Here is a 26,305-nt window from a genome sequence, read left to right on the forward strand (position 1 = left end):
TTAGCCTTAAGTAAGTCATTCGGAAAAGGACAAACATTATATGGTCTCATTCCTTTGGGGAATATAAAAAATAGTGAAAGGGAATAAAGGGGAAAGGAGAAAACAATGAGTGGAAAATATCAGAAAGGGAGACAGAACATGAGAGACTCCTAACTCTGGGAAATGAATGAGGGGTGGTAGAAAGGGAGGTGGGCGGGGGTGGGGGTGACTGGGTGACGGGCACTGAGGGAGGCACTTGATGGGAATTTATAAAAAATAATAAAAATAATAAAAATAAATAAAATTAGCCTTAGACATAAGTAGAAAATGAACTATTTTTGTTTTTGTTTTGCAGACCTATAACAAATATATTCTCAAGGACAAGAGAGCTCATGAAATTTAAGAGTAGAAATTTTCTTAGTACCTGTTCGTCTAGTGACAAATGCAATTGCTATCATATTCTACAATATACTGAGATTTCAAATGCTCTAGAGGACACCAAATATACTATGAAACATTTATCTGACCTGTAGTGATTATTGAAATTGCTGAATTAGCAGCTGGAAGTATTTTATATAACACTGACCAAAATAGATGTTTTAAAATATCATAATAATGTAAGGCAGTGCCTTTTAGTTTTACATTTAATATTATAAATATTATTTTGGATCAAATTTTCACACTGTCATGCTTAGCTATTTAAAAATATGCACTTTTAATTTATTTCAATATAGTTTCTATTATCTTTACTTGTGCCCTCAATTTTAGAAAAATATCATTTGGTTTGATTTTAGGTACCAAAATAAGTCTTTACTTATCAACCATCATTTGATATTTTTTAGCCTAAAAATTATTGAGACAAATGAGTAAGTAGACTATGACATAAATGGAAACTTTACGTTAAGCTTCTTATATTTGATAGAATTTTTTGAGATTGTTTTTTTTAATAACACTTATCTACCTCTTAGGTACTAAACAAAAGTGAAAAGTTTTAAAATATATCAAAATATCCCCAAACTGTACTATTTATTTAAAGACTTTGAAGACAAGATTTTAACAGAAGCTTAATGTTAATTTTTCATTTATGAAAGAGTGGTATGTAGCATGCATGTTAGGTAGCCATATTTACTCTGATTGTGTTTGCATGTCAGATTTTTGTCTCATAAAGAAAGATGAATTGATATAGCCCATTTTGCATAGCACTCATGATAATTTTAGATTCTCTTCCATCTTTTGATCTTGTTCACTTTCATAATACATTGTCACTTTAAGATTCTGGATGGTGCCTTAAATTACAGTAACTGAGGGTCATTGTATATATATTTTTTACTGGACTGAAAAGTTTTTAGTACTAATATTAACTTTTGAATTATGCTCAAGGTCTTAGACTTTGCAGCATGTTTAGTTTCTTTTCATTTCTTATTAGTATTTTTCAGTACTTAATAGTCTCCTGCTCCCACCTCCGACAAGAACTTCTCTCTGTTCAACATCAGAAACATTTTCCTATTTGGCATGTGCTTTCTAGTTCCCCAAGCAGTATAAGCAAATTGGAAAGTTCAGCTGTCATTCTTGGAAGGTCATAGATCACACTAGCAGCCTGAGTAATCCAAGAGGTTTTAAGTATCATAGCATTTAGTTTAAAGTGAAATTTGCTCTGACAGGGCTGGCAGACCAATAGGAAAAAGAAATATTTGTGCTTGGAGAAGTGCATATGTAGAGACCAAGAGTATAACTGATGGCTGGAAGTGATTTCAGTCTAAAAAAACAAATCATTAAGAGAGTGCATAGGGGTAAAATACACAGTTCATATTTTAAAGAGTCTCAAAATGAACCAGCAACTAAGGTTAGCATTACATAGTAATTAGCTGTGGTGTTCAGGCTTTAACTCACTCAGTACCAGACAGTATGGTTAAACTATCACTGTGAAAACATTGCTACTTATGTTATATTCTCTACTTTAAGCCTACAGCAGTAATTTTCGTACCTTAAAAAACCAAGGTATTATGACAGATTATATAAATGTTGAACCAGTAACAGACAAACAATTATTCAAAGGAGGTGCTAATGACTCAGTTTATTGACCTAGGGGTTACTTAAGCAGCTCAGTAAGTTCTCTTAACTTTTGGTGGTATGAAATGAGGCATTGCTTGATATTATAGAACTGCCAATTTCAAGAAGTCCTTGCACTTAATTGAAGAAATATAAGTTAAGGATGACTGGATGGTATACTTTCATTAAAAGATTATTATAAAAAGTTTGAGACCATTATAGGTTTGAGTAAATATTCACTTTAGCTTGATAATCGCATCTGACAGCTTTCATTAGGCACCTATGAGAGTATTTATCCTGTTACTTGCTACAAATAAGGAAAAAGAAAATATGTTCTCATGGGTCCAGTTTTTTCTCTCAAGTCATTGTTCTCTTCAAGCAAGCCAGTTCTGAGTCACAGGAATACAAGGTTGATAGATCCTTTTCTTGAATTCGCAGAGCAGAATAATAGAAGCAAAATGGAAGGGACTTCGGCTAGTTTGAGTTGACTTAGAAGCCCCCCTCCCCATATACACATATGGAAAAGGTTGATAAAATGTAACAAAAATTTATAATTCATGGCCAAATTCACAAAGAAAATAAACACCCCAGGTGATACACATACACACACAAAATAACCACCCACAAGAATATATTCAACTAGGTATAGGTTATATAGCATAGGAAAATGAAACTGAGTACCCTATATAAAGCCTAGAATTTCAGTGGGCTGCCTTTTTCTTATTTGAAAAAAGGACTAAATGATCTCAATTCACCAGACTAGATAAGTGACTAAAATTTATCTTCTGCCCCAAGGTCCTAGGTTAGGAGGATAGCCATCCAAGGGAAGGAGAAATCACAAGCTTTCCCATGTGCATGAATAGGTTCAGAATTTATGTTATTCACCTAACTCAGGGAACCCCAAATCAAGAAATTATTAAAATTGTTTCAGGATAGTGGAATCCCCAGGGCCTTGATATAAGCATATACAGAACCTCTCTGTAGAAATATTTCCAAGTTCAAGGGCCAACAGACAGGCAAAAATAAATAAAAGAAACTAGAAGTTGAACATAATAAAAAATTGTAAAGCTCATGAAGGGAAAGGACTCATGAAGTTGAACTGTCAGACAAAACATTTAAGAGTTAGGATGCCCAAGAACTGGAATTAATAGAAGGATCTCAATTACACTATAAAATTTTTAAAGATAAAAAGGAATTTAGAAAATTAATGCAATGGTATAATATGAAAAGGGCCAACTATAACATCTCCACATAAAAAATATAATTAAAATAGCCACTGGAGATCAGTTAAACAGATTAAGATGCATTATAAGAGAAGTGTGAATTAAGTGAAATTAGAGGAGCATCAGTGAAATGGAATTTCTTTACCATTTGGAATAAATCAGTGACTATTTTACACATGCTTCTTCCATAATTACTACAAGTTTTTATCTGAAGCATCTTAGTATAGTAACTAAATTGACAGGCTCTATCCCCAAGATGGTATATTTCTTCTTAAAACTAATAAGATGTCTTTAAAAATATATTTTTAAATAAATTCTAGATGAATACTTTAAGTAAAACCTCCTACTACTCATATCATTTGCCCTTGATTTTTGGAAAAATATTACTTGGTTTTATTTCACTAAAATGTGATTCTTTAAGATTGATTAGCCATTAAGTTTTATCATAATAAAAGGGAAATTGATACTCATGCATATAAAAGGTTAAGAATAAAAACTAAATAGAAAATAACAGCTAAACTTGATATATATTGGTAAAGCTTATCAAAAAACTGCTTAATTGTGCTCATCTCAGTAATACAAAGGCTCAGGTTCAATAAGTAACACCTTCAGCAACCTAAAAGAATATTTATTACATATAAGTTCATAGAAAAGGTGCTTCTGACAAGTTCAATGAAAACTTCAGAAGCTGTCATATAGTAGTAGTACCTTAACATGCACGTGCATTACATATTTCTGTGTCCAAGCCTATCAGCATCTTCTGTCATTTTCATGGGCCCCCACAATCAGAATTTTTTTTGCATGTGAATACTCCTATTTAACTCTCACTAAATTATTTCACAATTTATAAAATGATTAGATTGACCAAATGAGAAACCATTGGAAACCACATTCTATCACTGTTAAATATGCTGAGAGTTTAAATGATAAGACTTGCTTTAAAACTTTATAAAAGTAAATGACACTCAGTGATAAGACAAGCTCTCCATCTAGTGGTTGGTTTATAAATTACAAGCATTTAGATCTCTAATACATGTATTGTAAATAAAAATAATAATAATAAAATAATACATGTATTGGTAGGTATTATCTTATCGGTATTGTCTCATTCTATCTATACTTCTTTTATTACTGTGTAAAAGTATTTCAAGAAAAAAACTGTTCTCTTCTGCCAGAATAGTCCAGCCCTACCTATTGAATTCAAAGACAAACTACTTCTACAGTCTGATTTCATCTGCATGGAATACCACAGCCTCTTAGTTATTTGATGAAGCATATTCCCACAGTAAAGGGACAAATTGTTTCATTCCTATTAATTATAACCTCTAAAATTTCAGCCAGTTTTGAAACACTTTGCCTTCATTCTCATTTCCCAAGTGGTAAAAGTATAACTAAAAGAACCATTTCAAAAGAGAAGAAATACCATTTTTGTCAGGAAATGTAGCATGTTTGATTGTTATTTCTTCCATTGCCTCTACAGGCTCTCAATACTTCACACATGGACAGCTGTGATATTCTCTTAAATGTTCTCCATGCTTTTGTCTCTTTACACCCATAGTTACCAGAGTTATCTTTCTAAAACACAGAAGTAAGTTGTCCCCTTTCTAAAAACCACAGAGAACTCTCCAGAAGTATATAGTTAGCGTGGCATATGAAGAGCTTTCAAAATCCAATCTTAACCTCCCTTTCTAGCCTTATCTCTTGCCATTTGCTTTCATCGTAAACCTAAGAATTTAAGCATAACAAACCAGTTGCTATTCTTCAGCGACTTCTCTCTCTCTTGCTGAAGCTGCCACATTAGGAATTCTCTCTCTTCACTTGTGAAGTCCTACTTGTCCTTCTAGATTCGTCCATTCATAAAATAAAATATTTTTTGAATGCCCACTCTGTGTCAGATACAATGCTAACTGCTAGTGATATAGCAATTAATAAGACAGTGACAGTCTTTACTCCTTTATGAGACTTATAGTTTCATAGGAAATAAAGCAAAAGGATATACAGATAAATGTAGGTATAGTTAGGAAGTGACAGATGCATTAAAAGTATTTTTACTTTTAAATGTGCCTGAGTGGCATAGTCAGTTAAGCATCCAACTCTTGGTTTTGGCTGGGATCATGATCGCAGGATCTTGAGATGGAACCCCACATGGGGCTCTGTGCTCAGCGCAGAGTCTGCTTGGGGCGCTCTCTCCCTCTTCCTCTGCCCCTCCATGCCACTCACTCACTCACTCTCAAATAAATAAATAAATCTTTAAAAAAAACACACACACAACATATTTTCTTTGAAGACTTTCTAGCCCCCTAGATTCTTTTGTAACAATTTATGTATACCTCTAATATACTCTCACCTTATATTAAATATCTGTCCCCCCCAAAAAAAAAACAAAAAAATAAAAAAATAAATATCTGTCCCTCTTCTAGTCTTCTGGATTAATTTATAAATGTACTAGGGTAATACAACACCATATTATTATTGGAATTTTTTTCCATGTTTAGTTGCCTCCAGTCCTGGTCAAGGACAATATCTTATTGCCTTCTCAGTACCACATTTTTTTAACATTGACTGTCAACACTACTTAACACATTGTAGGAACTCATATACCATTTGGATTAATGGATGGGTGGATGGATAAAAAGGATCACTATTACATTGCACTACTACAATTTCATATTACTAAATTTCTCATGACAAATTATAGTTAGGCCGAAATTACATTGATCAATTTATAATCTCGGAAAGGAAGATAAAACTCATTTTGATTCTATGATCAATATATTGGAATAATGGATAAAAAGAACAAACTGTTATAGGAAGCTATTATCAGATCATTTCATATATCTCTATAACACCCTGGAAAGCTTCCTCTGAAGAAAATTAGCCTATGTTAAGTCCAAAAGAATTATTCCATGGATCACAAAGATAGATAATAAGTAGTAATAAGAATCACTACCCTCTATAAATATATTGTCATAAAGTATGTTATCTTAGGGTGAATAGAATTCCTAAAGAAAGACTCAAACCAAAAAAGGTGAAATTCAATGAGAAAATTTCATGTGTGTCTCTGTGTATACACATGGACACAACTACACACACACATACACATTCAGTGTGAGCCATTTTGTGGTAAGGACTCCTTAAAAAAATTTGAGATCAATGCATTTTTAGCCTTCATTATTAGAGTCAGAAACAGGATTTCATATTCTATGCTGGTTTCAGACCACATAATAAGTACAGATACATATTATTTTCACTTCTTCATTTTAAGGTAAACATTGAAAAATATCAATTATTTTAGAGAGCAAAAGAGATGGTAAACATTCTAGAGACTAATATATGAGTAGTATATCAATCATGAGGATTGATTACATGAGAGTTGTAAAATAGCCATATTAGAGAAGATTTGATTTATTTTGTGGTTCCAGAGGGTAATTCTAGAACCAATAGATTTCAGATCAAGATAAAGAACTTTCTAATAGTTTAACAGGCCTTTAAATGGAACAAACTGCCTTGTGAGAATTCCCACTTCTGGAGATGTTCTGTAAAGAATTCAATAGACCTGGTCAAGGATGTTATGAATGGAAGTGTAGTCTCGAGTATTTCTAAAAATGTTTCTAAGTCAAAGATTCTGTGAACCTATGATAAGAGAACTTGGCTTGAATTTATTTATTTGTAATTTATTTATTTTTTGTAACATCCTCTAATATATACATTATTTACTCTGCATACCTTTTGCTGACTTGGGAATTTCAAAGAAGATAAAGACTTGTGTTGCTTTTTACCAAATTTTAATAAAATAATGATAATACTTTTCACTTATGCAGCACTTTTCATCCAAGGATTTCAAAGTGCTTTACAAATATGCACTAATTAAGGCTCACAAACAGCTAGAGGTAGGTGATTTTCTTCCCTCTCTACAGGAATGTCAACCCTGGCATAGAAGGCCAGTAGGAGCCTCAGAGTGCCTAGGATTCTTTACTGGCTGCTATTCCCCTTGTAACGTGCTGCATGTGAAGTATCACTTGTCATGCCTGGATTTCTCATTTTCCCCCTCTGAATTATTGCAAGTTTAGAAATACAATGAATGCTATTAAAAATTTGTTTGACACCTTGTTAGTATTACAGAAAATCCTTTCTCTTGCTTGCTGAATGCTAATTGGATTTCTAAATGTTTGAGTAAAGGTAAAATCTAGATGTGGTTTTACGTTTGTTGTTAAATTTTAAATATTTTTTCTTATGAAGAATTTGTCATTTTCCTTTCTAGGTACCCCAAATCACTGTTCTTGGGACATAAAATTTAGTAGCAGACAGATTTGGGGGCCTTACCTGGTTGTCTTTTCATCACAAACCGGAACCATTTTCTTTTAACTAGAAATATACATTTTTAAGAAGAGACTGCATTTTGTTGCTTTTCTAACTTAAAGATCTAAAAAATGATATCTAGACATGGAGGATGATGGTTAAATGACACTACATAGTCCTCTTTTAAAAAGTGGTTTAGTAGTAGCATATTCTGATCTAGAGGTACACACCACTTTTTATGTAGGTTAGGAATACCAGAAGAAAATATGTACATATGGAGACACACATGCAATGTTAGATTAAATTCCAATAAAAATAGCCAGATATACAAACTTTCATCTGAAGGAGAATGGTCACACAGGGAAAGGACAGGAGTAGTGTATCACAGCTGTTTGAGTACTTGTGTTTCCTAGTGAGGACATGCCAGTGCCTTTGTTACTGTGTCCTCAAAGTCCTTAGTGGATCAGGAAAGCACAATTTTTGCTGTCACAATTCCCTTTTATATTCACAGTTTCGATCCCCTTCTTGTAGAACTTATGTAAAGAATCTATCTGCTTGTGTTTAAAGGAAAACTTACTGTTAGGCTCTCCTCATTTTGAACTAGATTCAACATTAATAAGGCTACATCTTGATTCCAAGGGTGAAAGTACAGCAAGTGTCCACATATCCCAAAAGAATATCCATCTTCAGCTTTCAGCATCCTGAAAAGTCCAAGTTCTCCTCTATATTAGAATCAAATGAGAGTTTAAAGAATCAAGCTTTTGTGTTTCAGAGTGAACTTTATTTAAAAGATATTAACTGTGTGAATATAGCTGATCTTTCATAAAACAAAAGGACCTACAACTTACATCAAAGTACCATGCAAACTGGTCATAATGTTTCAGACATTCTTTTCTTTAAACAGCAAGTTCATCTGTGATACATGATGGATAATTACAGAAAAACTGATTTTTAATAGTTTCTAATTTTTCCCCTTAAAATTTTTTCCCAAGGGATATCTATGGAAGTTCAAAAAATTTGGCCTAAACACACAGATGTCTCTGGGTGAACTGTCGACTGAGTAAATAGAACTTTATTACAGTAAACTTGCAGGCTCAGAAACTCAAACTCATCAGTTTGAGTTCAAGGTTCGATCTTACTTTAACTGACTTGGGAGTGCAAATTCTTACCAACAATGTGACTGACAAATCTTTTTTAAAACATCTGAGTATCTATCTGTCAGTGTACATCAGGCAGATTGAATAATGTCTAAGTTTATCCTTTACATAACCTTTTGTCAAATCACATGGTAATACAATAATCGGAAGTTTGCTTTTTGGTCGTAGAAATAAAATACAGCTTTGCAGTTAAAATGTATGATGACCTCAGACTCTCAGAACCTTTTTTAAGGCCTGTTCCTCAATGAGGACAAGCCTGCCAAAAAGGTCAGATGTTCCTGATAGTATCCTGATAGTCACCCCAAGGAATTGCTTGGGTTAGTTGCTAGCTTTGCCTCTGAGGAGCATCTTCTTCTGTGCCAACATGGCTAACAGTTTCCCTTCTGAGGATTCTCTTCTTCTTTTAGAACTATGGTACTGTTGCTGTGAGGTCCCTTTGTGAGATGTTCTGTTTTTAAGGTGCCTTTGCATATTTGTGCTTCTTGTTTCTACTCTGTGCTGCTTGTTTCCAAGTTCCTGAAAGCCTCTAGATTGAGAAAAAGAAGATAAAATTAACATGAGTTTAACCTAAGTCTCCTGCATCTCAGAAGAGATGCTAAAAAGTATAAGCAGTATCCGAAGGCAGGCAGTAAGTAGATGAAAAGGAAAGGAGTTGAAACCTATAAACTATACAACCAACCTTTACATAATTAAAAGTAGTTTGGATATGTGGGTATTTGTTAACCTTAGTGCTTCAGGAGAAAAATGTCACCGGCCAACTCTCCCTCTAATTTTAAACTGAGTTTGTGGACTGCATTACTTTCTAAAACCTCTTTAAAGCTACCTCTAGAACAATGTTTCCCTTCATCATAAAATTAAAATTTCTTCCCATGAGACCAAGGTAGAAAGGAAATATTTATATTTTGCCATTTCAAAATAAATTCAGACTTAAAATTTTCAACCAACTTTTAGGAATTATAGGCAGGTTTTGTTTTTGTTTTCTTTTTTAGAAGGAGCCCAAAAACTTTCTTTTCTTCAGGATGACCCACTACCAAATGTTAACGTAAAACTTATATCTCAGAAGATCCATTTCCTGAGCAGTAGATTCACGTGAATAATATACTCCATAGGCATTATATTTCCTTACATTTAGTAATTAGTCCTGTCTCAATATACACATGCACTCGCATGCATGCACATACATACACAAATTATTTAAAACCTTAACATTTTAAAAGTTACTTCTTTTGTGCTTTAACTTAATCTCATTTTGAGTTAAGAGGAAGTTAGTGCCTATGTAAGTACAATTTTTAATCATATTGTGATTTTTCTGATACAGAAAAAATATTTTTTTCTTAAAGATTTTATTTATTTATTCATGAGCGACACAGAGAGAGAGAGAGAGAGAGAGAGAGAATGAGGCAGAGACACACAGGCAGAGGGAGAAGCAGGCTCCATACAGAGAGCCCAACGTGGGACTCGATCCCAGGTCTCCAGGATCATGCCCTGGGCCGAGCCACTCAGGATGCCCAGAAAAAATATTTTTCCATCTAGTATACTCTCAAATCTTAAAACACTTAAATATATGTATTTTCTCAAAGTCTATGTTTCTACATTATCAATTGTTTCCTTTGATTGGAAATAAGCTCACTAGCATTCACTGCATGAGCTATGCATGAGCATGTTATAGCTGCCATCTTTGCCTGGCAAAATAAATATCTTGTCATTTTGCTAAGTGTTGGATAATTCTCTGATCCTTAGTGTTTTGGAGAACAGATTTTCTTTTAAATTAGTAGTAGATGAAAGAATAATTTTCAAAGTAATAAAGTTTACCCATGCTTCAAATATCTTTATAACTCTGAAAGTTATCTTTAGGCTTCTGTTATTTCCAAGGAATAAACTGAAACAAAATTTATAATTATCTTGCTGTCAATCAAAAGAAACATGTACGATTTATTTGTTTTTTTCTAATTGAGGAGTCAGAAGAATTTGCAGATCAAATCTTGCTAACTCAAATGTTGTAAAATTCCTTATCTTATTCTTTCAGTTGTAGGTTTATAGTATAATTTGGCCCTGAGTGAGAATTTACAGCTAAAATTCAAAATGCATGTCCTTTTAACAATACTATATCTTCATATGAAAAAAATGGTCTTATTATAAAAACAAAAATCATTTTACTACAGTTTTAGTTTTATCATTCCCTACCACTGATACTTGCTAGCACATAAAATCTTTTCATATTCTGGCATAAAAGCCATATGTGAATGTAATTTAATTTATTAAGAATTTTCTGATCTGTCCTCCTCTTTGTCTTGAATAGTACCTGATGACAGAGGTTTCCAACATTTTTAAGACATTATTAGAAGTAAATATTTATTATACACAGTTTTATGACTATATTTAATATATATTATATATAACATGTATATTTGTGTATATTTCATGTGTGTGTGTGTGTATATATATATGTATATACACATATACATACTCACACACAGAACAAGAAAAAGGCCTAATGACAGCCACACTTTTGCTGCTAGGAAGAGAATCTTGGAGGTGTAAAATTCCTGGCCTTCTCTTGGCCTACATTGTGTGATGAACAGTACAACTTATCATTCCTTTTTCTCTTTTCAGCCTTGGAATGGATGGCTTTGGCCAATCAGTTGGCATTCTTGGACGTCCTGCCACAGCTTATGGATTCCGCCCTGATGAACCTTACTACTATGGCTATGGATCTCGATAAAGTCATCCTTTTCTTGTGTACTCTCAGCTTAGAAGAAATCTGTATGGGTTGGGTTAACTTTGAATCTTGGCTAATAATGCATGTTGATATTATTGCGGGTCTGTGGGGGTATTTTTTATTTTTTATTTTTTATTTTTCCATGTTGTTAGCTACAAATTAACTCTGATACCTTTGTCCTCTGTTAGGTACAGTTGATGTTTGACACTGTTAACTCATGAAACTACATATTAATGCTGAATAACATTTCCCATGTTATAAAGAGAGGTGCAGAATTAAATGCTGAAAGGCAATCAGACTGGAAAACAAACACTACATTATGTACATTAAGTGACTAATTTAATTTCTATTAAAAAGAAGGATAAAGTACAAGTGAATTAGCAAGTCATGTGTTTCTGTTTAATATGTTTTATTAAGAGTTTCATGCTTCTATACAGTGCATATGAATTTTCTTTTTCCCTGCCCATTTCCCCCCACCCTTGTAAACTCATGAGTTTTTCATGTAATGTGTGCTACTTTAAAATTTATAAAAAGAATGTCACCTTTTTCCCCTATTCCATCTGCATTTTCAGGTTTGCTTCCCCAAGTTAACTATGTGTTTTCAATTAACAATGGAATATATGCCATAGATTGTTACATATATGTAGACTGTCTTCAGCAATTTGAAGTCTTTTCTTTCTGATTTTAAGGTAGAAAACCTGACATCTGTTAGTGCACATGAAACTAGATTCATATTGAGCTTTTAAATTTTATCATTCATGAAACCTAAAGTGTGGAAAGCTGTCTAATTGAGGAAAACTAAGGAACAGCACTTTTTCTTAACTGTTTCCCATTCATTTACTTGTGTTTATAAGATTTAGGTGGTAAGAAATAGACTTTATAATTAATAATGAGTTTTGAAAGCAACTCATTAATGTTACAATGTTGGAAATTTACTTGACATACAAAGCAAAATAAATAACTATAGAGATATTTCCTTGAGCACCTGCTATTTAGAGAGAGGAATTCTATGACGCTTTGAAGGAAATATATAAATCAAAAATAAGACTTCTGTCCTTAAATTTTAAAACCTCTGTGATCTACTACACTATTTATTTGGCTTAATTTATATTTTAAGCATAGAATAATAGAGCTAGAAAGGGCCTTTTAAATAACTCTATGTATTTGAGAAACCAAACATAAAAATTTGAAATATCATAAACTACCTGCTACGTATCAGGAAGTATATATGCTCCTAGGGAATATGTGAATCTAAGATATGATTTGTGTCTGAACTCACAACGTAATTGATCTTTCTGAAAGTATACATTTATTTTGTCTTCGTTTCCATTTTAACTACAGAATATTAAAGCTAGAAAGGGCCTTTGATGCCAAATCCTGTCACACTCTTTTTTTTGGTTGAAAAAGCTGTTGGCTAGAAGAGATGAAAAGACTTGCCCAAGCTTATCGATTTGGTCAGACTCTGACCTATCTCCATGTTTCCAATGCAGTAACCTCAATACTAAATATCTTGCCTTATTATTTATAATACATACCAAGTAAAATACATGTAATAAGTGACATTAATGATGTAGGAAAAGACTTTAGGTTTCGAAGCCGATGGCCAGGAAAGAATTCTTGAGGCACCTTTGGTACAAAAAGATGATTTTATTAGAGCACGAGGACAGGACCCGAGGGCAGAAAGCTGCACCAGGGTCATGAGGAGTGGCCCATTATGTACCTTCAAGTTGGGAGGGAGTTTGGGATAGCGTCTCTGAGGAATTTTGGAAGCAAGGTTCACAGGATCTTGAGGGTGCTAGCTATTGTTGGGAAAGGGTCATTTACTACCATCTAATACAACCTGAGTCACGAGACCCTTCAAATGTACATTGGTCGGTCATATGCTTAGGGGCTGATTGCCAACATGAATCTCGCGGGGCTTAGAGATAAAGGAAATTTCTAAAGGAATTTTTTTATTTTATTTTATTTTTTAATATTTTATTTATTCATGAGAGAGAGAGAGAGAGGCAGAGAGGCAGAGACACAGAGGGAGAAGCAGGTTCCATACAGGGAGCCCAATGTGGGACTCGATCCCAGGACTCCGGAATCACGCCCTGAGCCGAAGGCAGACGCTCAACCACTGAGCCACCCAGGGATCCCTCTAAAGGAATTTTTATATGTTAAAGTAGACTTACAGGATCCTAGAGGTCAGGCTAAGACTGCCTTTTGCCCTTAGCAACATAGTAACATCAAGGCAGTTGAGTCCCTAGAGGAAGGTCACTCTGCCTGTTTCAAGGACTTTCAGTGCACTGTAGGCAGTAAGGAAATTTCATAATTTTTCTTCTGTGTTTGTTTCCCTCATCAATTAATAGGAAGACAAAGCCAACATTGTAAAACATTGTGAGCTGATTTGGGAAGAACACCACCCAAATTCAGAACGTTTCTGGGGCTGTGCTCACTGAAGTTCAACGCACACACTCCCTCTCCCTGTATAATTTTCTCATTATTTTAGGACTTCACAAATTTAGAAATTGTGAACTTTCCACTCAGTCATGAGCTGGCTTATCTTTACATTATTTATGAAGGAAAATTTTACTAAAGGAATAAGGAAGAATATCTAAAATTCTTGCATACTTCAGAGAACAGAAAGTTTTGGCCTTGGGCACTTTTAGAAATACAATTTATATGTAAGTCAGATATCTTGGCCTCACTAGATTTTGACTGCAAATTAAAGTCACATTTACTTCAATAACTAAATTGCCATGGCCGTAGGCCATGATATATAGCTGGAAATTATTTCTCCTCATGAGGTTTCTGCTCTTTCCGAGAGAGTTCCCTAAGGTGCTTTCTCACACAGGGCTGGGAATAGCTTCCTCATGTTCTGTTTCCTCCCCTTGTCTTCACACTGCTGCATCTCTGTTGGTCATCTTCATAAGGTTAGCGCTGCCCCCCCCCCCCCACATGGCAGAGCCACTGCTGTGTCCAGTCAGGACTTGGGGAAGAAGACACTCTACCGTTTCTGATCCCCTTCCATATGTAAGAACAGTACCTATTCTGCACAGCACAGGAGAACTGAAGCTATACATTTTACCACGACTCCAGAAGCTCCAGAAATGACACATGAGGTATATCACACAAAATAACTTGCTATTATTACTAGTTGTAGCTGTGATCAGAGCTGGCAGTCAGAAGGCTCTCACTTGGCCTTGCATGGTAGTGCTGGCTCCATACCACCAGAAGTATGCTAAGAATCTTTAGGACAAGCCTCAGCCAGATTGTCAGAAGGTCCCACAGAAAAGAATGGTTTTTCTTCAACCCAGTTGAAGGCCTGCTTTTAGAGTCTTTATTTCTTATAACAAGATTAGTTTTTACCAGCTGTCTGGTCTTCAGTCATGAAACAGAATAGGGAGAAATATAAAGCGATCTTGCTACCTTTTTCCAACTGTTACCTGGAGGGTTTTTTTCTAAATCTATCCAATTGTCTTGATTATTGGCAAGTCTTCCCAAATTCTATCATTGGGGATACACTGAGGTTTTCAATGAGGTGAAAGATCATTGGTTCAGATCATGATGTCAGGCTTATGAGACGGAGCCCTGCATCAAGCATTGGCTCTGCACTGGGTGTGGAACCTGCTTAAGATTCTCTCCCCTTGAAATACAAATCAAAACCACAATGAGATACCACCTCACACCAGTGAGAATGGGAAAAATTAAGACAGGAAATAACAAATGTTGGAGAGGATATGGAGAAAGGGGAACACTCTTGCACTGTTGGTGGGAATGTGAACTGGTGCAGCCACTCTGGAAAACTGTGTGGAGGTTCCTCAAAGAGTTAAAAATAGACCTGCCCTACGACCCAGCAATTGCACTGCTGGGGATTTACCCCAAAGATACAGATGCAATGAAACGCTGGGACACCTGCACCCTGATGTTTATAGCAGCAATGTCCACAATAGCCAAACTGTGGAAGGAGCCTCGGTGTCCATCGAAAGGATGAATGGATAAAGAAGATGTGGTTTATGTATACAATGGAATATCACTCAGCCATTAGAAACAACAAATACCCACCATTTGCTTCGACGTGGATGGCACTGGAGGGTATTATGCTGAGTGAAATAAGTCAGTCGGAGAAGGACAAACATTATATGGTCTCATTCATTTAGGGAATATAAAAATTAATGAAAGGGAATAAAGGGAAAGGAGAGAAAGCGAGTGAAAATATCAGTGAGGGTGACAAAACATGAGAGACACCTAACTCTGGGAAATGAACAAGGGGTAGTGGAAAGGGAGGTGGGCGGGGGGCTGGTGTGACTGGGTGACGGGCACGGAGTGGGGGCACTTGGCAGGATGAGCATTGGGTGTTATGCTCTAAGTTGGCAAATTGAACTCCAGTTAAAAAAAAAAAAAAAAGATTCTCTCCCCTTTAGCCCTACCTCTCTAAATAGATGATATAGATAGATAGATAGATAGATAGATAGATAGATAGATAGATAATAAATAAATAAATAAATTTTTAAAGGTACAGGAACAATAGCCAAGATAGAAGAAAACATCTCTGAGCTAAAAAGGATTTCTCCCTACAATACAGTAATCATTTTTAAAAATTGGTGTGACATCTATCTTGACTTATCTAGAAAAATTCTTGAGAAAAATGAATTAAAATCTCCATAAGAATATTGAAAAGAAATATAAAATGCCTTCCAAGAAACAGACTGTCCGCAGGATTCTGACATTAAGTGGACCTAACTAAAGAACATTCCCTGACCCCAGAGTAAAGGGAAGTTGACAGGTTGTAAGTGCGCCTGGCAGGATTTGAGATTTGTGATGAACCAATAACTTCTGCATATCTCCCACCACTCTCCTTTTGGAATGCAAGTATCCTTTGTGATTATCCTGTCCCTGCTTCAATCATTGTATGTTGGGTGGGAGTGGGCAGGGTAGGTGGCAAATAACTTCTCGCAGTTCATAACTCTCTGAATCAAGAGGAACCATGAAAACCACACCCAAGAAAGCTCATTCAAGCTAGAGCCTAATGCCATAATGATATGTGACTTTTGGGAGAGGAGGTGAGTATATTTTGATGTGAACAGAATGTCAATAATTGTGGCCAGGAAGCAAAATATATTGATTGAAAAAGGTGGCCACAGTATTCTTCAGTCTTCGCATCATGAGATACTCTGTTTTATCGTGTCTTAAATTTGGGCTCACATTGTACTTTGCTTCGACCAACAGAATGTGGCAGAAACGATGTATGAGTCTAGGACCTGAACCTCAAGAAGACTTGCAGCTTCTGCATTTGGCCGTGTGGATTGCTCCCTGAGACTGACATGCTGTGGAGAACTTGGAAGAGAAGCCCAGCCATCTCAGCTGTCTCATTGGGGCACACCCCCTCCTTCAGCTGACATATCACCAAAATACAGTCTTGTCAGTGAGTTCAAGAAAGACCAGAAGTAGGACCACCTGGTCAACCTTAGAGAGTTGACCTTTTGTGGAAAATGATAAAGTGCTGTTTAAAGTTTCTGAGTTCTAGGCCGATGTGCCAGATTGTATTTTCAAAAGATGGCCACCCCCACCTATTCCATTTCACATGCTCATCTTACAAAATGATATGGATACTCCTCCAGTCATTAATGGCATCTATGTCCCTTCCCCTAGAACCTGGATAGACTTTTTTTTTTTTTTTTTTTTTTTTTTAAATTTTTATTTATTTATGATAGTCACACAGAGAGAGAGAGAGAGGTGCAGAGACACAGGCAGAGGGAGAAGCAGGCTCCATGCCGGGAGCCCGACGTGGGATTCGATCCCGGGTCTCCAGGATCACGCCCTGGGCCAAAGGCAGGCGCCAAACCGCTGCGCCACCCAGGGATCCCTAGACTTTTTTTTTTAACTGTTTCAACCAATAGAGTTAAGTAGAAGTTATAAAGACTAAGGCTAAGTCAAAGACAGTATTTTCAATTCTGCCTTATTCTCTTGGGTTGCTCATTCTTGAAATCAGTCTCCATGATGTGAGAGGGCCAAGCAACATGGAGAGGCCACGTGTAGGGGCTGCAGTACGTGATCACAGCTGAGGTCCCAGCAGACAACCAGTCAACTGCTAGAGGTGAATGAGCCTTCAGAAGACTCCAGCCCCCAGCTCTCAAACTACCCCAGCTGTGGCCCATGAGCCAAGACAAGCTGCCTTGCCACACCCTGCCCAAACCCCTGCAAATTCGTGAGCAAAAATATGTCATACTGTTTTAAGCTACTAAGTTTGTGATGGTTTGTGATACAGCAATCGATAACTGATATAAATTATATCAGAGAGGGATATATCAAAAGGCCTATACAAGTCCTCCAAATCACAAGTAGTATGACTTCCTTAGCCTCCTCACTTTTTCTTCACATCTATCACCACCACAGGTATTTTCCATAGGCACAAAGATTATGAATTTATGAGAGTTATAACCTAAAATAAGAGCAATGGAGAACAACATCCCACTCTAGAGTGTGAATTAATTTAGGTTCATCTCTTAGCAAAATTATCAGTTACTACAAATCATGATCTCTCAAGGCATTTGAAGTATTTTGATTACCAGAGGTCCAGCATACAGGATTTTGAAGTGTCAAAAAAAAAAAAACAAAACTTTTATTTGATCCACATGACCACTTAATACAGAAACCCTGCAGTTAAGTAACCATGAGAAGAATTGTTTAACATGCACATCACCTCCTCTACTCCTTTTCTCTTCCAAGCCTTCTAATCTTGCTAGGTTGGCAGTTTGAGGAACTGAAGTCATTCTGGAATCTGGATGATGGTAACCGCTATTTAAAGGCAGAATAAATATCTCTTACGAGTCAGCTTTTCTTCCTCCATGCCTACAATTTACGAATGTCTCAAGTCTGCTGTGTAATGAGCACTCAGCTAGAAGTTGAACCCCACAGAGCATAAATATACAGCTTGCACCAGGTGGGATGTGGAGATGCCCATCAAAGCTTAGGCCCCAGAAGGGCAAGTTAAGGAAGCATTGCTTTTCAATTAGCCTAACTTTCAGAGCTCATTTATTTCCAATGGTAGGTATTAAGGAATCAGTTTTAATTCAGTGATTTTGAAAAGGAGACCCACACAAATTTGGGGAGCTTCAAGCATCTACAAACTCCAGAAATGCAATGGAATACTTTGGAAAGAGAAGCCGAACTTATCAATCATTTCTCATTGAAATTAGTTAAGTCTAGCTGCTTGTTTTGTTTTTAAATATTTCTAATGCTATCTTTAAGACTATTCACAGTTTTCCATTTTTCTGACATTTGACTTTTAATAATGTCACCAGTAGACTCCATCTGTTTATACTCACCAACCTTTGGTCCCACATTTTTCCTTAAGCTCTTCTTCCCAGCTTTCCTCTTAAGCAAATGGAAACCAAAACTGCCCCTCCAATGATAATGATTGCCCTGATGAGGACTCCAGCTGGTCCAGACTCCCAGACCAGTGTGAGTGTAACCTTTGACTCACATCTATGCAGATGGACCATGGAGTGACTTCTAGAATGACTGACAAAACTACCTTTACCTCAATATAATACTAAAATCGCCATCCAGGGAGGATCACAAGCTTCATTCACATAACATACAATGTGTGTATAGACATGTTTCCTTTAGGTGCATGTGCCTTATGCCCACCTCTACATCCCATGACAAGGGTTTCCTATCTCAATATTCATTCTAACCCTAAAAATAGAAGCCCATCCACCCTTGCTCTGGGGGTCACAGCTTTGGAAGCCATTCCCATGTTCTATTTGCTGCAAATTTACTGTAACAACTCCACCTAATGTAGTTTCTATCCTACCAAGGTGTGAACTCATGTTACTTTGGTTACAGTAACAGAATATGACATAAAGCACTCGCTATTGATGTAGAGTTCTCTTTTGTTACAACTGTTGCACAATGAAGATGACAATGATATCCATACACAAGGGTGCCTGCTCACACATATTAGGGTTGGGTTTTTTTTGAGAAGTAATGCATGTACTGTAAAAGTCACCATTTAAAAATGCACACACACACAAAAATAAAATAAATAAAAATAAATAAAAATGCACACAAGGTGGTGCAACCATCACAACTATTTAATTCCAGAATATTTTCAGCACCCCAAAAAGAAACTCCACACCCTTCTACCCTCAGCAGATGAGGTAGCCTGTGAATCACTTAGGACAACTCATGGGAGTGGCAAGAAACAGGGACTTCCATTTTTAAGGAAACAGGGCAAATAATGTTTAATTTATCCTGAGCTAAAAGTGCAGTTTCGACAGGTAACTGAGAAAATAGGAGAGAATCACGTGTTACTATTTCTTGGCTTAAGTGTGTGACATTAGCTCAATTGCCATCTACACCTTATCAGGAAATGTGAACAAGTTCTTCATAGTCACTATGATATGCCTGCCCTGCAACATTGTTACCACATAAGAATCATGAGCAATGTTATAGATACAAGAATGCAAGAGCTTCTAGGGGCACCTGGGTGACTCAGTTAAGAATGCAAGAGCTTCCAATCTAAGTTTACATTTCAGCTCCTTATTCCTTTATTAAATTGACTTCAAAATTACAGAAGTAACATATGCTAACTGTAACACATAAAACTGTATGCAGATACATAATGCAAAAGAAGTAATCCCCTCTCCCTATCCCAGATAGGAACTGTTAACAGTAGTGTGTATCTCTTTCATTCCGTCAAAAAACAAAATTCAAGTAAATTTGGAGACCTAACTAATTTTGTGAAACAATTCAAGAATTGGGCAGGCATCCCAGCTAGCAAGTAGAGAGGAGATCTGAACAGCTGTACAAAGTGGAAGGTTTTTATAGGAAGGAGGGTGGGGCAAGAAAGTTATTATTAAAAATAAAAATGAAAAGAAAGGATTGTTCCAGACAAAGTTACTTTCCTTTAGGGGGAATGGTAGGGTGGTCTTATCATGCATAAGATCTCATCTTCCTGTGAGGTTGGAGGGCCCTTGCAGCAGATTCATTGGTGCCCATTGGGGAATTTCTGACTCCTTAAGACCTTCTGGGGGAAGGCTGAAACTACAGCTAGATTAAGTAAAGCCCTGGTTTGGGCCTAAGCAACACCATTTTGGGCCTGTGGTTTTCTTTTTTAACAATTCATTTATCAATACTTGTGGAGCTCCTGTGCCAGGCATTGTTCTAGGCACCTAGGATCCATCAGTGAACAAAGCAGAGATTATTTTCCTTGTGGAACTTATAGTAGAGAAAGAAGGCATTAAAATACAATTTTTTGAAAAGGTAGAATGAGGCAAATATGAGAGTCACAGGTGGATCAACTTTGGGGGATGCTGTCATGGGAGGTCCATCTAAAGTAACTAACTCCCTTTCCTCTCCTGTCTTCTCCCTTACTTGTTGCTCTCTATCACATTAGGATGACAGTATGGTACAGTGGTTAAAAATATGAAATCTGTAGGCAAACTACTTCATGACATTGCCAGCTTTGTGACTTTGTTCAATTTAACTGTTAGCAGCAGGTCCCCTCCTTGCCTCTGTGCTGACCTTATTTCTTGAGTTCAGCCAAGAAGGAATTCAGAGTGAAACCTTTAAGTAAGCAAGAGTTTATTATAAAATCCAAAACTGAAAGTACATCCTCAAGATGGCAACTGTACTAGGAGTATGGGAGTCTTTTCTTTTTATCCTTGCATGGCTTATGGGTCATAGTGCCTCCAACCAAGGGTGCTTCCCATCATCCAGGGGACTGACTCTGCCTTCCTGTTGAGAGGGGGAGTTTGGGCCCTACAGGGCCCTAGTCAGAACCGTCAGGGCAGCCATCCTCCACTGGAGAGGTGAAAACTGCAATGCAAATGTATTATAATGAAGCTATAGGCTACTGTAGGGCAGCAGGTTATAGGGAAGAATGCATGTTTATCCCCTGGGGTCTTTTCTGGCTCTTTGTGGTCTGGGGGTGATTGGCAGTTTCTCAGATTATTATCTTTTTAATGGATGCAAAGTCCCATTTCCTGATTGTATCCAGCTAACTTTTCACTCTGTCATAACCTCCCTGTACATCAGTTTCCTTATGTGTAAAATGGTGTCAATATCTAGCTTAAATGAATTAAACTCCAAGGTATGCCTCTTTGGCATATTCAATTATTCTAAACTGATTATTTTTAAGAAACTGCAGACTCAGGAGAAGTTCTGAAAACTGAGTAGAAATTACCCTTTTGTAAGAGATATTTATACGTAGAAGGGAAATCTCCATTCATAAAAGAGAGATGACCCTAAATCTCTAGAAACTGTTATGAATGGAGAAGCAATGGCTTTAAACCTTATCCTTCTTTACTGGGCTTTTCCTGGTAACCTTCCAAAAATGCTCCTCCACTCTACCCCTTCTGTCTTTAACTGGAGATGATATTTAACATGATGGCTTTGGTCATTCTGGTGAGTTACTTAGTTTTCCTGAGTCTTTCTCATGTGTACTTGGAGGAATACATGTTACTAAACTTTTGTTTGATTTTCTCATGTCAATTTAATTCTTAGTATAACCAGAAAAATCTTGAAGGGCAGAGTAGAATTCCTCCTCCTCAACATCTTGTTTTATTTTTTAATAGAACTTATCACTGTGCAAACTGACCTTTGTTCATTTATATGCTAGTCTCTACTTCTCCCCTTACCCATCAACCTCCTAAAATTTGGGGTCTATGAGAACAGGGAATTAATCTTGCTTTGTCTCCCTGGTCTGTAGAGCAGAGGCTGGTACACCATGAACATTTGTAAAGTATTTGCTGTATTGAGTAAGTAAACAAGAAGCAAATGTCAGAAAAACCTGAGATGGGAAGTATAAGGTCATTTATCTCATATCCAGCTTCAGACAACAGTAGCTTGAAACTTGCAGGTTCTTGGTGGTGGGGCAGGGCACTTTGGAAAACTAAGATAACATTTCTAGCATTAAGCTACTCACACATCCTCAATCACTTAAAAAGAAAAAAAAAAGTTTTGTTTGGGCCCCTTGAGCCCACTTTTTTGCAATGATTATGTCTTCTTCCTTCTTTTCTTAGTGGTCAGCATAGTACATGACACAGAAAAAGTGTCTATCAAACATTTGTGGAATATGTCTGTATAATCAGGTTTAAGTTTTGCAACATTTGTGTACTGTTTACAGTGTACAAAGTAGGCCAACAGTCCTTACAATATGGGTATTATGATGTCTGTTGCTGACTTTAAATTATTTCAGTATTGACAGTGTAGTATTCTGTGTGGGTTAACTGGTTGAAGCCATGCCCTTGAAAGCAGCTAGCATTCTAGTAATCAAGAATTCACACTCCAGAGGTAACTAGCTGGAATCATACCAGAAAGACTACATTCCAGAGATGGAGCTACAAATGCTTTAGCCACTTGGATTTCTGATGACACCGGATGTTTTGCTAATTATAAATGATACGCCAGAATGATATAATTATAATGAATGCCAGACATAGGTATTTACTGGCAAAAATAACAGCTTATTAATTATCACAACAAATAGAAATACACTCTTCAAAGATAGACGAACTGTTTAAAACGTCTTAGGAAAAAAAAAAATCTTAGAAAATGTTCTCCACACCTGAATAAACACAGGCTAAAAATTCAAGGTGCCTCAGCCTTTGGAGATGCCATTTGAGGCCGTGTCCCTAATGGTGCTGGCTCTGCCACTGGCCTGGAAGATTTCTGGTTGCCAGATGCCGATGACACTGATAACGGAAACCTGCCTCTGGAGCACTGTACTTCTGCTTCTCAATTTTCTAGTGCAAGGTGGTTGGTGGTCACCCTGCCCAGAATGGTATTCTCCGCTATGGTAGTCACTACCCACAAGTGACTACGGAGCATGAAGATACGGTGCATTCAAATTCTTAAAAAAAAAAAAAAAAAAAAAGTATCACATTTTGAAGACCATACAAAAGATGTAAAATATCTCAACCATTTTGTATATCGGATGAATGTTTAAATGCCACTCTTATGGATATATTGTGTTAAAATATATTAAAATTAACTTCATTTTTGCTGTTTTTTAATGTGGCTACTAAAAGAAAAAAAAAAACCTTTTTGAGTTACATTTGGGGCTTGAAGTCAATTTCTAAAGGACAGTGCTGACCCAGAACAGAACCCTCAGCGCTGGTCAAGCTTACCCAGCCTGCTCCCTAATAAATATTTAATACGTTTCTGAATAAGCGGCATGTATCTGACCTTTTTGCTTCCACTTAACCTTATGCAGAAATTGTGGCATCCTTATCCATCTTAAACCTCTTCAGCTACCAGGAAGAACCTAAAAGTTTGGGATGATCAAATTATTCAGGTCAGCTGTCAACGGTGAGGTTGCAGAGCATTTAGCAGGGAGGCGAGCAGAGAAGACGCAGTTCACTCAGTCGTTTAAAAACTGTTAGGTATATTCCCACAGCGCCCTATTAAATAAGCACCATTAATATTGATAATAGGTGCTATAAACAGGAGCACCCGCGATTTACTCTTTGCTGAACTTCCGTCTCAGCGGCTGAAGCCAGCAGCACCTCCAGCGCCGCCCGCCTGCACCAGCCGGCTGCACGACTCGGGCCCACGCAGCGCCACCAATCGCCGCCGCCGGGGCGAGCGACGTCACCCCGAAGGCCCCGGCCGGCTTCCCTACTTCGTTTCTGCGCCCCGCCCCTTCACGATTTGTCAGAGGCGACGGCGGCCATCTTGGATTCGGGCGGATATCAAATTGAAACTGCGCGGCCAAAGGCCTAAAGATCAAACTCAAGGCAAACTTGAGAGTTCAACGTAAGCGCCAATAGAAGAAACATTCTCCGGGGCCGCCCGGGCCGCCCGGGCCGCTGGAAGGAGGGAGCGAAGCCGCGACCGGCACCGGCGCCCACACTCAAGATGGCACGGGCGTGAGAGTCACCTGTGCGGCCGCTCTGTCTCGGTTCCGGGTTGGTTCAGCTCAGTGGTGGTGCCGGAGGGCTGGAGGCTGGCGTTCTGTCCGGTTTCCGGACCCGTCTCTATGGTGTCGGAGGGAGCGTACCCCCCGAAGATTGTGGGTGTAGTGGCTACAGCCTCACAGGGTAGGCGAGGGTGGTTGGTGTCAACAGGGGGCGAATTGGGGACCGGAGCCAAGACCCTCGGCCGCCTCCCCCGCCGCCCTCCCGCAGGTAACCGGGCGCGCTGCGCCGCGTCCGCCGTCAGTGCGGGGCCGGGCCGCGGGGGAGGGGCCGGGCCGGGAGCGCAGGCAGCGGGGCGCGCGCCCCACTCGCGGGTCCGCGCTCGGCGCGGCGCCGCCGCCGGTTGAGCTGTGCCCCCCGCCTCCGCTCGGCCTCCCGACGCTTGTTTCCGGGCGCCCTCCGGGTCTGGGCTCCGCGGGCGACCCCGGGCCGGCGCGTTGCTGCCGCGGAGCCGGGCGCGCGGGCAGGTGCGGAGGCTGAGGGGCAGCGAGCGGGAGCGCCCCGCCCCCCCGCCCCCCCGCCCCCCCCGCGGTGGCCGTGCGACCCCGTCGGCCCCGGGTCGGAGCGTGCGCGGGAGCCGGCGAGCCGCCTGCGTTCGCGCTCCGGGGCGGGGGCCGGCGCCGGGGGAGGCCCAGCCGCCTCTGCCCTTGCGGCGTGCTTTTGCGTTAGGATAAAAAGGAAAGCCTTCTTGTTGTCGGAGCGTACTTGGGAAACCATGAGGCTACCGAGTGGGTCCTGAATTCTGGAATCCGCGTCGCGGTAGTTTTTAAGGACCGGGGCGCATACCCACGTAACATCTCAGATCCTAGCCGGAATCCTACTTCTTTTGGCCCATAAAGGCTTCATTGTGTATGGCTGCTCAGCTGGCAGTGCCGGACTGAGTGCAATCCAGGGAGTAGGCCCTTGAAACAGATCAACGCAAAGGATGGGGAGTAACGTTACCACCAGATAACTGGTAATCCATCGGCACGGGGCTGTCCTAAGGACTCACCATGCGAGCCCCTAAGTGTCTTTGGAACCTCCAAGCAGAGCGAGCTGGAAACCAAGATCATCTCGATTAATTTTTGAGGAAGAAGAGAGAGTTCCTCAGATGACGTGGGTTTCTTGGTTGAGTGTATGAGTTGCCCGGTGACCTCGACAAGCGCTTGCATAATCCACAGGTGGCCCGGAAATGCGATGTGCTCCCTGGGAAGCAAAGGGATGGAGGAAGACGGGTGAACCAATACCTTGAAGAGAAGGCTTTGATGCCGGCTTAAGTCAGAAACTGCCCATCTAGCATTTTTGTCATAGCGGGGATGGTAAATTCTGCAAAATATCCATGCTGAGGTCACAGTATTAGACTATCTTTTTGTGGGTTTTGATTTTTTTTTTTTCTTGTGACTTTTTTATTTCAAAGCGATCAACAGCACATCTCTTTATCGCCACCAAATAAAGTGTGTGTTGGAGGCGGGCTGTGATCCTACTACTCTGTGAGCATTGCCCTCCTGGAACGGAGCGTCAGGGTTGATGATGCTATCAAAACAGTCAAGTGGCATCCTCTCTCTCAAGAAAGGGAGACATTTCTTTTTTTTCTCTAAGGTTGAATTTCTTCATGTCTAGGACCCAAAATATACACTGCGAAGAAAAATTACCAGCGTGAAGCTTGTAAAGCTTTTGTGAGTCCAGATGTTGAAAAGCCCGGGGTTCCCAGGAAGACGAGTTTTGCTGTCTGTAAATGACTAAGTAAATGTCCATCGCTGTACCTCTTCTGACTGCCATTCATTCGGCCAGAGCATCGCTCTTCAGTCCTGGTGACCATCTTATCTCCTTGGGGACTAATATTAAAACTAAACAAACACCATGATTTTCTGTCAAGAGGATTTTCATTTTCTTGCCAGTTTCACATGTGTTGATTTTGGAGAGCTGTTATTTTGTGGCTGAGAGAGAAGGAAGTTAGACTAGCCTCCGATACATACTTTTCAAAGTAAGGCT

At 38.5% G+C, this 26,305-nt stretch overlaps 2 protein-coding genes and 1 long non-coding RNA gene across 13 annotated transcripts in view; 2 read left to right on the forward strand and 1 right to left on the reverse strand.

Moving 5' to 3' along the window:
* KIFAP3 (kinesin associated protein 3) overlaps positions 1-12,079 on the forward strand; it is a 157,558-nt gene extending 145,479 nt beyond the window's left edge. For 4 of the 5 annotated variants that reach the window (XM_038542576.1, XM_038542577.1, XM_038542578.1 and 1 more), the window contains one exon: positions 11,321-12,079. Coding sequence is in view for 2 of the 5 variants with exons in the window: in XM_038542577.1 (XP_038398505.1) it covers positions 11,321-11,429 (109 nt within the window). In the remaining 3 variants the exon portion in view is untranslated. Of the gene's footprint in view, positions 1-7,072; positions 7,142-11,320 lie in introns of all 5 variants that reach the window. The other variant, XM_038542579.1, reaches the window with a different exon arrangement.
* LOC119876436 lies at positions 8,295-24,578 on the reverse strand. The gene is made up of 3 exons (XR_005362107.1): positions 23,604-24,578; positions 22,984-23,268; positions 8,295-9,233 (listed from the first exon to the last, which is right to left on the reverse strand). It is a non-coding gene; the product is annotated as an uncharacterized LOC119876436 (long non-coding RNA).
* Positions 24,133-26,305, forward strand: part of SCYL3 (SCY1 like pseudokinase 3) — a 44,663-nt gene continuing 42,490 nt past the window's right edge. The window contains exon 1 of one of the 7 annotated variants that reach the window (XM_038542588.1): positions 24,133-24,457. The gene's annotated coding sequence lies outside the window, so the exon portion shown is untranslated. Of the gene's footprint in view, positions 24,545-24,954; positions 26,298-26,305 lie in introns of those variants that run through there. The other 6 variants (XM_038542584.1, XM_038542587.1, XM_038542581.1 and 3 more) reach the window with 6 other exon arrangements.

Source organism: Canis lupus, chromosome 7 (assembly GCF_011100685.1).
Source record: "Canis lupus familiaris isolate Mischka breed German Shepherd chromosome 7, alternate assembly UU_Cfam_GSD_1.0, whole genome shotgun sequence".
In the NCBI taxonomy this organism is placed as follows: Eukaryota; Metazoa; Chordata; class Mammalia; order Carnivora; family Canidae; genus Canis; species Canis lupus.